This window comes from Bactrocera oleae, chromosome 5 (genome assembly GCF_042242935.1).
Source record: "Bactrocera oleae isolate idBacOlea1 chromosome 5, idBacOlea1, whole genome shotgun sequence".
In the NCBI taxonomy this organism is placed as follows: Eukaryota; Metazoa; Arthropoda; class Insecta; order Diptera; family Tephritidae; genus Bactrocera; species Bactrocera oleae.
Window position 1 is genome coordinate 68,785,731 of NC_091539.1, and position 16,370 is coordinate 68,802,100.

The 16,370-nt window shown below is 33.7% G+C and overlaps 2 protein-coding genes across 6 annotated transcripts; both read right to left on the minus strand.

Moving 5' to 3' along the window:
• Positions 1–545: 545 nt before the first annotated feature.
• CAH3 (Carbonic anhydrase 3) lies at positions 546–15,838 on the minus strand. Of its 4 annotated transcripts, none has more exons than XM_014232166.3 (4): positions 15,527–15,838; positions 2,664–3,457; positions 2,454–2,590; positions 546–1,652 (listed from the first exon to the last, which is right to left on the minus strand). In XM_014232166.3, the coding sequence occupies exons 2-4, from the start codon at positions 3,136–3,138 to the stop codon at positions 1,512–1,514; spliced, it is 753 nt and encodes a 250-aa protein (XP_014087641.2). In that variant the 5' UTR covers positions 3,139–3,457; positions 15,527–15,838; the 3' UTR covers positions 546–1,511. The 4 variants fall into 4 exon arrangements, with proteins under 4 accessions (XP_014087641.2, XP_036221488.2, XP_014087644.2 ...); XM_036365595.2 differs by lacking the exon at positions 15,527–15,838 and adding an exon at positions 6,463–6,606; XM_014232169.3 differs by lacking the exon at positions 15,527–15,838 and adding an exon at positions 5,901–6,034.
• LOC106615813 (putative carbonic anhydrase 3) lies at positions 8,315–9,844 on the minus strand. Of its 2 annotated transcripts, none has more exons than XM_036365593.2 (4): positions 9,473–9,844; positions 9,196–9,348; positions 8,974–9,134; positions 8,315–8,908 (listed from the first exon to the last, which is right to left on the minus strand). In XM_036365593.2, the coding sequence occupies exons 1-4, from the start codon at positions 9,708–9,710 to the stop codon at positions 8,426–8,428; spliced, it is 1,035 nt and encodes a 344-aa protein (XP_036221486.2). In that variant the 5' UTR covers positions 9,711–9,844; the 3' UTR covers positions 8,315–8,425. The 2 variants fall into 2 exon arrangements, with proteins under 2 accessions (XP_036221486.2, XP_014087640.2); XM_014232165.3 differs by having other exon boundaries at positions 9,434–9,843.
• Positions 15,839–16,370: the final 532 nt, after the last annotated feature.

A 16,370-nucleotide genomic window follows, 5' to 3' on the forward strand; every position in this document is an offset into this window, starting at 1 on the left:
TGTAACTCGAAAACAAATCATCCGATACCCTTGATTTCTGCTTATGTGGTATATATTTCTCCGTAGAATGATTTTCCACTTTCTTAATAATATGAAAAGTGTAATGTTGGCGGACCAAAAATCATCTAATTTTGGGGCAAATTCCACATTTTTTTAAATTTAAATTTTTTAATAATCTTAAATCATTGTTTACAGATTTATAATGTTTTTTATTCTATTGTTTTTTCGGCGAAGGGCGCAATGATTAAAGCAGTGGAACAATTTTTGGTATTAGTAACTTGCTAAATAGCGAATAATTCGCTAAAAATTATGTTTTTTTTTTGAAATTATTTATGTATATTTATTAAGGGTGCATAAATATTATCTCAAAATTTAACAGTAGTTTTCTTTAAAAACAATTTCCAAAAATCAACTTTATTTAAGCGATCACACTAGGTGTTTCCTTAAGTCGCAAATATATAGTAGATGTCGATTTGTTGCCCTCCAGTATTTTCCAAAATATAACGCACTTTTAACACACCCTAATAAATAGACCACTTTACATATATATTTATATAATATTAAATATTTTCTTTTGCATTTATTTATATTTCTTGGAAATATATTTATGTACTAACGGCACAAGTTATTTGCTTTTTTGTATTTATAATATAAAAATATGACAATTCCTCGTAACAAGCTTTATTCAATACATACAAACAGTGATGAAATGGTATGTTACACATACACACACATTTAATAAAACAAAGATTAATTCTAACAAAATTCCATATTGCAAATCCTTAACTATGAGGAATGTTTTTTGTTTTTTACACCCTTTTGCTTGCTGCTACACATATATGCATACATATACATATGTAGACCCTACACAAGTTATATAAATATAATAATATTAAATAAAAGTAGCATATTCAATTATTTAGGAAAATTTTATCAGTATTTTAGAGTTAGAGGTAAGTAATACACGGAGATAGCACACGATGAGCGCCTCGTCTTGCAACAATAAATCACATAATTTATTAGTACAAAGAATTTAGTTATACAACAACCGATAAACGATAACTCATAAGCATACTGCAGGCTGCCACTGCCTGTTTGTGCATTTATATACTCGCCGCACGAATTAACGTTTGCTTTTACTTATAGAGGTGATTATTACAAATATGCGTACATAGTATATACCATAAGTAGGTATGTGTGTAACAATGTTTTTCATAAAATACATATGACTAAGTGACAGAGGTGTGTTGTGTAGTCCAGTGCGTCGGTGGTTGTACATTTAGGCACACAGCGTTGTATAGGTGTGTGTGAGTTGAATGTACATTGAAAGTGCCAACCTAACTGCTACTAAAGGCATGCATAGTAAAATTATATTTGCGTGAGAAGTGACTTTTTAAGCTATATATTTAGTTAACACTTCAATTCCTTCTGCTTTGTCGGTTTTTTGATAAATACGTAAAGATGCGTGTGTGTTCATGTTTGTCCATCTAATCTTGCTGCTCAGCAACAGATCATAATTTCGACTTTGGTTTGGCATTGCGCGCGAAGTAGATTTCCGGATCTTTATGTGGCTGTTGAATTTCGCGATAATTGTTCACTATCTTCTTGCTTTCATCCTTTGGACATGATTGTAAATCGCGAAATACTTGCACCTGTAAAATACGAAATAAATCGAAAAAATTAGAATTTCGAAAAGAAAAATATGCCACGAAAATATAGAAAACATTGTAAGAAAGTATAGCCTATATGTTTTCAATAAAATATATTACACTGCACGACAAAATCGACTTTTTTTCTGAGTACCAAATTGTTTGAGTGATTAAATCAAAAGTAAATATTAATGTTTTCGTTTTCGTAGTTAGCCTCCAATGTCGAAATATTTGCTTACGATGTGCGAAATTGAGCTTAGCGAACAAATAATTTTTTGTTACTAAAAAAAAACCATAAACATATAAAATGGCCATCGTCTACGTTTTTCGCTTTTTTAAATGCTGTATAATATTGTTCTGTCAGACTTTTCTGACAGATTTTATAAAAGGTTAAAGTTGGATCTTCGAAAATTTTTTTATTTCTAAAAATACTGGGCCAAATTTTGAAACTTTGGTATCGTCGTGTATTTTATTACGCGTTCTTTCTTCTGATGTGTGTACTTATATATTTTCTGTATAATTTTTTGGGAATATTTAAAAGAAATCTTTATTTTTATGAACGTCTGCAGGTTAGTTGTCTTTCGGTATTTATTGTTTAGAGATTTATAGTACGCTTACTACCGTTATATGGGAAGTCCAGCGTGAAGAAAAACAGATGTTTCGAAACCAAAAGCTTTGGAGACTTTTTTGGAGAGATTTTGTGGGGGTTTAATTTGATCGTAAAAAAATTGATTGTGGTATTTAGAGTGTTATTTCAATCACACTTCTACTAAAAACAATACTCCATCTTATCGATATGCTCACCTGCCCCTTGGAGACGTATATCGGCGTACGATAGATGATCCAAGTGACGCTCTCAAAGTACGGCGCTGTCGTCAACGAGCCCTTGTATGTGTAATAATGTTTGCTTAGCTCCTGCAAACCAATCCAGGACAAGCAATCTGTAAAAATTATTATAAATTTAACTTTTAGCCGCAAAAACTCATGTATGCAAATAAATTGTGCGTAACTAACCCGAATCCAGCGAAGCGCTCGTATTTATCTTCTGTACGATGCGTATGCCTTCAGTGATCTTCTTGAACTCTGGACAATCTTTGCCACCGCATGCCTGTATAAAGAAAGCCACCACCGCCAAACCGTCTGGTTTATTCTTGGCCTCAGCAAAATTGTTATACTTGGCATTGTAGTGTACGGCATGCGCCTCCATCGAGTATTTAACACCCTCCAGCGTGTGCTCACAGCCCGACTCGTCCGTGTCCGCCCAATGGAAATGTAGCTGCTCAAATATATATTTGTTGTCATGCAAGCAACCACCCTTAATGTACGGCTGTTGTTGGCGTTTGGCGAATGTCACCATCGCCGAGGTGCCGGTATTTTGGACGCGTGCTATGCCCACTGGCTCCCAATGGCCATGATATTCCAGCGGATCAACATCGTCGATATGTTCAATAGCGCGATTGCTGATTGCAATAGGAGACTGCACTGGCATGTTGTCTGTGTGTGTGTGTATGTGTAGGCGCTTATATATGCGGATTTGTGTGTGTTAGAGCGTCGTTGCAGTGTCAAATGGTACTACACGGCGTATGCGGCTATGACTAGTGGTGACTCGACGTTGGTTGTTTCTTCTCTATGCTGAATGCTTGTGGTCGCGTGTATTCTACGTATTGTTCACTGGTTCGCTGAATTTTTTCTTCACCTTGTAGACACAAATAATGTGTTTAACGGTTAAAAATGCGTACTGCGTCGTGATGGCGAATTTTATTGGTCACACGTTCACAAAGGAAGTATCAATTGTAAGTAGCCGAGAACTGCAAAGCAAATTTTACAGCGAAAAATTATTTCAGTGCGACAACAAAACAAAAAAAAACCACGTTTAATAATAATAATAAACTATTACAACAAATAGTAGTTTAATATAAAATATATATTTTTTTATTTATATAATTGCCGGCATCAGCAGTTGTTTTGTTTACTTATACGCATTTCGTGGCACGTAATGTTTATTTTTGTATTTATTTACACCGACTCTTAGCTATATGAATGTGTATGCGTGAGCAGCTGATGGAAATTACAGCTAACAATATACTAATACATACTTGATTGGGGGTTTATTGTACGATGACACCACTAAGTTGTCGCAAAGTAAGATAAAACCGCATAGAAAGTGTCCATGGCATTAACGTGACGTGGCGTGACCAATTGACCGTACCTTTGGCGCTACTTCCACAATGTAATTTGTATTTATGTGCGCGATGCTTGCTGATAGCTCGTTTATCAATTGAATTGCTCGAGTGAAGTGCTATTATAAATTCATTCAATAACTAAGTATGTTTGCACGTACAATAATGACAGTCAACGTCGACCGTAAAGTCAGACAATGCCGAGGCGCGTCGTGTTTGTATTTACCAACTGACTTTAGATCACGCTCACTGGTATAAATTTAATATACTACCTTCCTTCAGGCGTGCGGCTAGTTATCTATTGGCAAATAACAGTTTTTTTAATAACAACAACAAAAATTGTTTCAATGTTGTCTGATTCTAATACCGAGTAAATTAAACAAATATATACTATATATGGTAGAGGTGCTTATATACACACACAGGCATATATTTTTATCTCTGTCTAAATGAAAGATTAAATACTTATTTTCTAAGCGTTTTTTGATTACGCCGCATTAAAAAAGTAATAAAATATTAATTTCTATTATCTATTATTAAAGTAATTTGCTTTGAAAATGACGCCAAATATGACACTGTTTGTGAATTAATCATTTATCTAGCAACTATACCTAGGGTTATAAGAGTATAGCACGTGAGTAGGTGTAAATCAGTGTGTAGTCGCGAAACTGAAGATAACTGAAGCGCTAGTCCACTGTGCTTGAAGTATTATACTACAAAATGTTGTGAATTTATCTTTTAAGCCACTTGCATCCGTCTATTTAAAGCATGTGAAATGTTATTAGTCACAACTAGTTAAAAATTTTACGTACACTGTGATATATGGGAAGCTAGTGTGTAGTAAAACAAGAAGAAACGTTAATTTCAGCTGCATCGAGATATAATACTCTTCACAAGTGCAGTTCTTATAGTATAAAAGGTACGATCTGTACAATATATTCGAAGATTAAAGCGTTGTCTTGCACAATTATCAAATTAAAAAGTTGTCTATACAAAAAATTGATTCTGATCGTTCAGTTTGTATCGGCGTGTACAAAATTTCTTCATACAATATAAACTATATAGGGTTACAAATATCGTGACAAACCTAATATAACCCGTACAGGGTATAAAAATAGACCTTCGTAACACGATGAGTAACACCGAAAGCAGTTTCTGAACATGAACAACCTTCTGTTCAATGAACAGAAATTCGCAAACAACTGACAGACTGTCAGTTGTGTTTATTTTTTTATCCATTTTCGGGAGATTTGAACAGTTTGGATAATAATTTGTGATTATCTCATGACGAGGTCGCCCAGAAAATAAGTATGTATGTGCAAACGATTTCGTGAATATTATCAATTAGTGAAAGTAGAAAAACTATGGAAAATCACTTAATTTTACGTTGGCAATATTTTAATTAGTCGTCTACGAGCACCAATTTTTCTGCCAGAAAGAAACCTTCAGCTTCTCATTGAAAGAAAATATCAAATTGCGCTGTCAATTATCCTTCTTGCGCTGATTGTTTGGTTTAACGAATTCCATATAACTGTTGTCCAGTACAGAACTCAATTAGTTACCCTGAAAGAACACTCTTATTGTGTTCTATTTGTTTTAAAACATTAAACGATCAACTTCAACGATTACTTAAATTTCACACAGTTTTAATTAATACATAAATGACAATTGTATAATTTTTATTTATTTTACTTGTTAACTCAGTAGTTAATTTTTCGGAGAACTAAAAATCACAATAATACATAACACCTCAAAGAACCTGTTGTTAATATTTCCATAGGCTTCACGTTTGTAATGCTTTCTTCTTACTTTTATTAACAATTTGATAAACTACATTAAGCGTTTTAAGGCTATCAACATGTGTTGCTGAACACTCACTATCTCATTTATTTCATAAAATTTATATTTCATTGTTTTTTATAACGAAAAGATAACACGGAAGTTAATTAAATAAGACTTTATTTTTAAGGCTTGTCTGTTGATAATAAGTCGTGTCTTTTTAGTCACCAGATAAACAAATATATTTATATTATTCGAGGTTAGCTAAAATTAAAATTTGCTTTCACTTCACTTTTGCTAGACGGTGCCATGGCCAACTGCAAACAGCCGACTTATGTACATTGCGTATACGTAACATTCACGTCTGCGAAAGCACTAATTTACACAAGATTTTCTTTATTGCAATGCAATTTCTAAAAAAATTTGCATTCCTCACTTTCAATTCATTACAATTTATCGATTTTGAATAACTATGCAGTACAACAACCATAAATCATATGTTACAAGAACCAAGCAAAAAAGTGAACAGCGCGCCAAATTGCAATGCGCCAGCAAGAACGTCAAACCGGCAACTGGGTAATGAAAAACACCTGATGATTGCGCGCCAACACAGACACGCGTCGCGTCAACGTCGCATTGTTGCATAAACAACACAGACATCGTTTAAACGACGAAAATAAGACAATAAAATAGCACATTGAAAATGCGAGTTGTCTCGGCAAACCGGCATTGGAAGTGCTGCTAGGTTGTCGTAGTTTTGATTAGTAATTCTCATTGATGCCATTGCGAAACGTTCGCGACTCTCTCAATTGAATCGTAGTTTTTTAATAATAAATGAATTTTCAATTATTCACCTAGTTTTTTGTTGCATGTGCACATAGCAACTAATTTCACTATACAACTGGCGTGCACTTTCTACGCTTTCTATAGAACCAGCGCTGTTTGCCGGCTGGACGCACCTATGATTTGCACAAACGTTCACTCACACGCTCCAAACACGAATGCACACAACTAAGTGAGTAATTTTAAGGTTCACAATGATTTTTTGCAATTAATTATTTAATGGACGACGGTGATGGATGACATTTATTGTATTTAGTTGTTGGTTTGTTGGCATTGAAACTACACAAAGTGCCATAGGCCGTTATGCTAAGTGTAGTAGTAGTGTAGAAGCGGAGGAAATCTTACATTACGCGGTATATCAACAAAAGCCACAATTATCTTATTTAAACGATAAGCTGATAAGATTTTGAAATCATTGCGGACTCTGAGTGTAATATATAATTTTCTTTTATGGTTTATTTGTTAATGAGATCATTCAACATGACATCTAAATAAAAACATATAATATATAAGGAAACAGTCATGAATGTGAAAAATGCATGAGTAAACCATTTATTTTTAAATTACGCGTATTACTGTAAACCCGTAGTTAATATTAAAAAAAAAAAAATTTTAATAAATACAGCTATTCAATTTAAAAACTTTAGAAATTTCGAAAATAAATTAACATTTTATCGTAGGGAATCATAAATGATGGGCAATTTTTACTAAATTATTATTAGGGATTTTTTGTTCTACTGGCAACAATGTTTTACATCAAACGGAAATGTCAAATTGCGCTCACAATTTCCTCTGCTTTGCTGGGTCAAGCGAAAGAAAGAATTTTGAAATCATTAAATAATCAACAGCTATATATTTTTAATTTGATGTTTGCACAAAAAGTAATTGGTTTATTATATTAATCACTATATTGGTATTTCTCCTTAGCAAAATGTTACGCAATGGGCGGCAAATTATAAGCAAAGATTTGAGAGTACAATAAATCACACCTAAATTTCCCATCATAAATAATTATATCAGTGAGAGTGAGTACCAATAAAGCAAATCTAGTTTAGTTAACCAGCTATTTGGCTGATGAAGACGTCACAGAATTTATTTATTGCAATACTATAACTGCATCATATGATCGACTATGGGGTGCCAAGTAAATAAAAAACAAAACAGGCGCACATATGCCTGGGTTTTCGATAAGCATCAGAGACAAAGTCTATTTCGAAGAGTTGGCAAATTAAACAAAAGTACTCAAATAATCCCAAAAGACGCAAGTGCTACGCAAATAGATGTAACCTACTTGAGTTGTTATCATTTACCTTAGATAACGTCTCAGCAAAAAAGTTTAAATATTTTTTACTGTGCGCACGTAGATGCTTCCGACAGTTCAAAATCAGCTGACCTCATTTATAAATGTTAGTATGCCCGTAAAAGTTAGAAGATAAAGAAACCACCTTAAAACAATAAATTTGATTTTTATATGACTAAAAAAGTAAAATCACAAAATAAAATTAAAGAAAAAATGTCTGCAAGCGAACAAGATATCAGACCATATCAGTTGTCAGAATACAAAAGCCTAATGAATACTTGTTATCATGTATGGACCCAAACAAAACACAATAAACAATTTTGTATTCACTCTCCTTCGGGCTTGCTATATTTTGGAGAACTTGTACATATTCTCCGAGCTGAGTCCATATCGTAATAATTATAGGAGCCACCGTTATTTTGACAGGCGTGTCCATGAAACCGAATACGAATGTTTTTTTGCTATAACAACAAAAAAATACGGGTAGGACAAAAAACAGCTGATGGACAAGGATTTGAGTTTAAATGCCACTTAAACCTATTATCATCATTAAACCAAATTCATTTATACATAAACTGTATCGCGGTATATATTTTCGCTATTTGTAAAACAAATTTACAAATATACAAGTGAATAATATATGAGATACTTAAGTGTTTCATGCTTGGCAACCTCTATTCAAAACTTTCTTCATCCTCACATTGTACCTCAGACACGGGCGGCTCCATCTGGCACGCATCAATGGGATTGTATTGATTTAAGTTGACCACACGTGTGCAATTGATACTTTGCACGGGACGTGAATTGCGCAGAATGCGTGTTTTACCGTCTTTCGAGAGCAACTGACGGAATTCGTTCAACTGGCGTTCGCTAATCGCCAAAGGTTCGGGAAAGAGGAACCATTCGGCACCTTGGTAACAGGGTGGCTCAGTCAGTGAACCGCCATAACTGTAGAAGCCAGTACGAAATTGATAGAGTAGATAAGAAAGTGGAAATGGTGGAATTTCGATTTTGGAACCGGGCTTCTGTATACGATGTAAATTTTGCACAAGCGGATCCAAGTAAGGGTTATTCGCCGACACCTCGAAAAAGTAGCCAACCATGAGCAAGTCATAACTTGATGTGCAGTCACCACTCGGACCGGTGCGATGCATGGCCTAAAGGAATATAGCAACATGTCTCGTATAGCCAACCGAATAAACGATAATCAATAAGATATAACCTGTAGTTCTAATGGAAATTTGCGATAATTCAGCATGTGTTCTGAGCCATCATTGCTCAGCAAACTCCAACGGAAGCACAACTCAACAAAAGTGTAACATGCCAGCAGATCAGCGCCGCTGACCGTGGGTGTATTGCCCGAAAAGCAGGCGCGCAGCACAACTGCAAGAAAGTCACTGGTTGTAGACTATTTTACAATACCAGCAAAATTAGTTTTAGAAACCTGTATGTCCGTTATTTTCCAGCATAATGCCATTGGGTAAATCATCGTAATGATTCCAGCAGAGTAACTCACGTATGGGAAATTTTTGCACGTTCTCATCGATTATATTTATGGGTGACTGATTCGCATCCGAGCAACGCCAATTGTGTGGTCCTTTCGGGTGTGCGGTTTGGGACAAGCCGATTTCGTAGGAAATGAAAAGTTAATATATTTTTATTGTCACAAAAATTCTACCTACCATTGTCAGGGCCATAATCAAAATTCATGGAGCTATTACCTTCACCACCACCACCGCTTGTACCTGCACCACAACTGCCTCCGCCTGTTGAGGCGCCACGACCCGGATAACGAAAATCACAAATCAATTTGGCCGTATAAATGTTTGTTACGAAAACCAGCGCTATTAGTAAACTGAGCGCCATCACCACGAGTGGGTAGTCCAAAGCGCAACTGATCACATGGTAGATGCAATTGAATAGAAAATTCAGCAACGAGCACAACGAGCATTCTACCATTGTGCCTTTAATGTGCGATTTAAACTTGGAATTGCAAGGAATTAAAGGTAATCCCTAACTTATTTTTATTTACAGAACACGGTTTTTATTGATTGTCTCTTAGATTAACCAATTTGAGCGATTTGACAATAAAAAAAAAATTAAAATTAAATGAAAATAATTTCTTTGTTACAATTCGATGGAATATTTGATAACTCAATACAGTAAATGAGCACGGCAGGTATTAATATACATATACATATAGTCCGAGATTGTTTGGAGCGTGATATGAAAAATTAAACGCTACTGAATTCCTGTGCTGACAGCATGTGTTGCTTCATTTATTTATTGTTTCACTTGAACTAGTGTTTAAAACCTTCGAAAACCATTCAAAACTGTAGTAGTAAACTAAATTGTTTTAAAATCGTACTTAAAAGAAAAATTAAAAAAATGTATTTCAATGAAAATGCCGCAGTATTAGTCCTATCACATCTGTATTTGTGCAAGTTCAATAAACAGCTGTTTTTGTTTACAAATTAAAATTGATTGACAGAACATTCATTTTAATTCAACTGCATCGATCTTGCTATAATTGATTAAAAAGGGAAAATAATTTGCAAATATGTAGTTTCGTACATGTATGCGTACATACGGAAGCTACTTATATGCTATAGTGAACCAATATGAACAATTCGTTCGGAGAAAGTAGCGTTTTTTTGGACAAATAAAAAAAATGTCCATAAAAGAACTTCACTTTGAACGTTCAGCTTGTATCGCAGCATTATGCTATAGTAGTCCGATAACGGGAGTTTCGCAAATCAGCAGCTTCTTGGGGGGAAAAGGACGTGTGCGCACATACAGACATACATTATAAATATAAATTATTCTAGTTTTGTTTGTTGATTATTTTGTTTTAAAACAGTTGTTGCAGCTCTCTTTGGGTCTGCTTTTGAATTGAAAGTCAATACATATTACAACTTTAGTTATGCCCAAATGATGTAATTCTTTGCAATCAAGTTATCAAAGTGAAAATTAAATTTAAGGTTAAATGGCAAAAATGTCTAGACGACTTTAGGTGCAAGTTTTTAAGACGTTAGGATTTGTTAATTCGACAAATATTTTAACGTAGACACAATTACATTGACTTTAAATATGATCACAAAAGAAATTAACAAAATCCTTTATACAGTCTCGGATTTTTTTTAAATTAATTTTCGTCATTAATTGATATTTAATGCCATATAGGACATAAGACAATAATCATGCATCATTATACGACGAAGAAATGCAAAACCCGTTTTTCGGTAATATTCCTTAGCATGTAATAAATAATAATTAAGTTATTGAATGAGTAATTATATCTTGGGAAATTATTTAGCAATCATATAGACGATTCATTCCTAGATAATTATTGCAGTATGCGAACAGATCTAATATGGCAATTAGAAACAGCGTAAGTAGGCTAATAAGAATAACTAAGAGTAGCACAATCACTTCGCTTATTAATAAATCATGTCTAGAGTCGGATTTTACTAAAAAATTAGTTTCATAACAGCTGAAAAAAAGCCGAGCAAACTAATTTATTAAAAGTTATATACATTTACGTCAGCTGGTATTCATTTGTTTTCATAAATGTGCAATTATTAACGTGTTACTATATTTTGTGTGAAGTGAAGTCTTACTATATATATTACTTATACATACAAGTACATACATTTGTACATATGTATATGTACGTACATTCGTATACAATTATCTGGAAGCTGTCAAACTGCAGTTTTATACAGGAGACGGGCGTTAATTGTTTAAAAAACAGGCAGCTTTAAGTTAGCGTGCACGGCAAGCAATGATAAATCAAAAAGTAATCAATACTCGTATATGCTAAAATTAAATACTACGTTTTTTAGATAAAAAATACTTATAAAACAATTAGCAAGCAGCGAACTTGTGACCACATCATGATTAAATTAATCTATCAAAATTGGTTAACTATTCGCTGATATCATATGATATTTTCTTTGTTTCCAGAAACTTCATATAGCAGCTCACTTAAAATTGCCATTAATGATTGACAAAATATTTGGAGATAAAGTGTAAACACACATGTGCAAATATAAAATGTATGTGCAATCCAAAAACTTTCCTCCACCGACGACGGAATTTTGATAGCTGCCTTCCGCCGCCATTCCAAATATGTACAAGTGTCTTACGTACCATTGAATGTAGCTACTTCTGTGTGACAGCGATAAACAAACATATATGTATGTGTGCGTATGTTGGCCATTAAATGAAAGTGGGACTGTCTGAATTTATAGTACATGATATTTCAATGCGAGCGATAATTCAATTACACCCAAAATGTTTATTTCTTTTTTTTTACTAAAATTGCTTGCTTATATTTTTAGACACTAATCAGTACGGGGGAAGGTGACAATTTGACGATAATGTGGAAAGCATGTAGTATTGTGCATATGCAAAGAGCGCTAAATCAGGCTTATTTTTAGAAAAAATGTTTGTAGCTTTGAGTGAAATGATTTTAAATTTTACTGCGTTAAAAATATTGCTCTCATCTGAGTTGAAAACCAGGCACAATATCTACGTTAGCCGGTTCTAGAGCTATTCTTTCAGCTATACAACAATTTTCTCTATAAGTTGTATATATTTTCTGAGGAATATTCTATAAATAAACTTTTTGATAGTTCATTAGCGCACTCCAATATCGCAGACTGTTTCAATTATCACAGTCTAGTTTGAACAAGTACAAGTATATCGGTCAGAACTGGTAAAAATTTATTGAACTGCCTGCCATTGTATAAATGAAACGCATTCTTTAATTTGGAGCGTACACTTCAACTATTTCTATATAATTGATTAATGAACGATAAGATGTATCAACGAGTTTTCAAAGAATAATTTTCTGCACTCAATTTTCAATTTTGACAATAAAACTAAGAAATGCACATCGATCAATTGTCAGTGGGATAAAGCGAAAAATAATCAATATATGTATGTGCATTTTTATTCAAATGCTGCTCACGGTTTTGACAGCATGAATATAGATTTGTTTTAGCATACGCAACTGTCAAATTTTTAATTAAAATGAGCAGTCAGAAAAATGTGGTGAAGTACCGATGCCGAAAAAAAAATTATATTTTAATTTAAAATAACAAATTAATTTTTATTGGAGAATTTTTGTAATTTTGGAATAGAAACTAGCTACATTAATGCAACTATTGCATATTTTTATTAAACGGACATTTTCCACAATTGGTTTTTAACTGCATTGAACAAGATAACTATTTTAAGCTGATTACCCACCTAAAAGACAATGTATGGTAAACATTTTATATGGGGTTATGTTTTTGTATTTTACGCAGCCTTTCCCGAAATGTATACATACTTGTATGTAAATGCATAGGCATGGAATCACCGTAGTCAGTGTTACTTGAATTTCATCAATGATTTTGTATACATATCTACATTTACTAGCTCCTACACATGCATACGTGCACGTAGTTTAGCGTATACCAGCTATAGTGAATCTAAATTAAAACAAGGAAGGAAGGGCTAAGTTCGGATATAACCGAACATTTTATACTCTCGCAAAGTCAAATGGTATACTCGTTTGAGATTTCTTTGTGGATTGACTGATATTTTCGGTAGAAGGTCAACTATAGGCACTGGGGTCCACATATTTAGTACTTAGGGGTTTGAACAGTTTTGGTTCGATTTAGACAATTTTTGGCCGCAAGGTGGCATACTGATAATTGCATTATTCACGCAAAGTTTTACCCCGATATAATCATTGTTACCTGATTTGCATAGTGGAAAGTGAAAGAATCAGATGGAATTGAAAATGGTGTTACATGGGAAGTAAGCGTGGTTGTAGTCCGATTTCGCCCATTTTCGCACTATGACATAGAAACATGAAAAGAACGTTACGCACCGAATTTGGTTGAAATCGGTTAAGCAGATCTCAAGATATGGGTTTTCACCTAAAAGTGGGCTGTGCCACGCCCACTGTCTAATTTTGAACGCGGTTCCTATAAAGTCATCTTATACCATCTCAAAGATAAAATTTAATGTCTCTGGCGTGTTTAGTGCTTGATTTATCGCGCTTTTAGTAGTTTTTAACAGTACCGTTATATGGGGAGTGGGCGGAGTTGCCACCCGATTTCAACTATTTTCACACCGTCAATAGAAGTGCTAAAAACATTTGCTTCCAGTGAATTTTGTTATTATAGCATTAGCGGTTTAGGAGATATGCACGTTAAACCTATTAGAGGCGGGACCACGCCCACTTTTTAAAAAAAAATTTTAACTGCAGATGCCCCTCCCTAATGTGATCCTGTGTACCAAATAACAGTCTTGTATCTTATTGCGGAGCTTAGTTATGGCAAGTTATTTGTTTTTGATTAATGGCGTTTTGTGGGCGTGGCAGTGGTCCGATTACGCCCATCTGCAATACCAACCGTCTCACAGTACCATGAAACATGTCTACCAAGTTTTATAAAGATATCTCAATTTTTACTCAAGTTAGAGCTTGCACGGACGGACGGACAGACGGACAGACGGACGGACAGACGGACGGACGGACAGACAGTCACCCGGATTTCAACTCGTCTCTTCATCCTGATCATTTATATATATATAACCCTATATCTAACTCGATTAGTTTTAGGTGATACAAACAACCGTTAGGTGAACAAAACTATTATACTCTGTAGCAACAAGTTGCGAGAGTATAAAAAGCTACTTCAAAATAATCAATGCTAGTGTGGTAGATAATGTTTGTATAGATTATTTGCAAAGTATGAGTCGAATTCGTTGTTTTTTGCAAAGCGCGTGATTTTTAAACTAGTTTTACAAAAACAAAACAAAAACGAAATTCATGGACAAAGTGGTTTGATAATAAACAAACACGAAAAAAAAATAAACAATACTTACTTCGAGTAACTTCTACTTATACTTATTTCAAACGAATATTAAAATATACGAGTCTCTAGTAAATATGTATGTACACATTTTTAGCCAAAATAAACACAGATGATTTTAGAAATGGGAATAAAAAAATTAAAATATGATGTTTAATCACCATCCAAAGAAAGAGTAAACTAAAAAAAAATATACAAACAGCTATGGGGAACTAAAAAGCCGAACGAAAATGAAGTAGCAACTAAGCCAGTGTTTCAAATACATATTTATGCATATAATAGAAAACCAAGAGAACAAAACAAATACAAAAACTCCGTGGCCGCAAAGTGAAATCGCTGACTGGAGAGAATGTGTGGCACTTCGGCGTTTGTTGACTTGGCCAAAAAGATAACATGCTATGGCAATAGCGGAAATTAATCAATAAATTTGCGACAAGTGCAGGGTCACCGGTGGAGAGCCGGAACGTTTTTGCATTGGTGAATGACATATTTACATATAATCCTATTTTTGTACATAAGTGTATATATTTATTCAATTATGATTCAATTTACAGCCAATGTATTAGCCCGAAGAATATTTATATACAATACATAGGAGCGTATAACTTTGTTATATACAATAAATAACTGTCGTAAGTTTTTATTATAGGTGTAAATTTGTTTATTTTTGTACCTATGTATTAGCCGGTTAAGTTTTATGCTCTGCAAATACTACACCAATTATAAGCATATATATGTATAGGGTAAAATTCCATAAAAGTCCCATTAATTTGCAATATATATGTACATACGTATTTACTTATGTCGAGCATACACATACACATCTACATGTACAATTGTATTCTCAAAAAGACGAATCGTCTCATTTTAACATTGCGCTTTTAACTTTGGACTTTTAGTTACCTGTTGATTTTGTTGTTGCCGCAATTCGCTTATGTTCTCTATTTTTCCACTAAATTTTTCCGAACCTACAATTGACTTTAATTGCAATTCATGTGAAATTCCAGAATCTACAAGTTATTCCTCAAAATTTTTATTACTTCTCCGAGTTTTTTTAATGCTACGACGTAGTAACTTAGTTGCGGTTTTTAATAACATATAAATTAATATTTCGATTAATTTAAAAACACTTGAAACAATTCATGTATTAACCACACTCTAACTATTGGACAATTATGCAAACTATATCTTGAAATGACAACATTCGATTTTTGACTGTTGCGCCGTCATCTGTCAATTTCCCACCTAGAATTTTGTTCAATTAGCAAAGGGAGCATGGTTGCATTGCCAAGGCACTAAAACCTAACGAAACTAAAAGCTTTGTCTGAAATTTATTATAGATCCACATAGGGTCATTTATTGGATTATACTTTAGTTATAAGATGTCCTAATTATTATTTCTATATACGAAGGAAACTAGCAAACATATATATAATCACAATGCATGAAATTTGCATTTTTAGTTTCCATTTTTTTTTTGCAGTACTTCGAACAATGAGACAAACAATTAAAATCATATTCGCAAAATATATAGCCTTGAATCATATTAAGTTTGTTTGCCATTAAAATTTATCTCCATATAATAGTTGTAAATAACTTATTATTGTACTAGATTAAGAAATCTTGCAGAAATTCAGTGAGCATAAAAACTTTTCAGTTGCAGCCCTGACACTTTAGATATTGGCAATAGTGTTTTTGACTTTTTCCCATCTATTAGCCGCTGACGTATGCGCGCATGTGTGTGAGT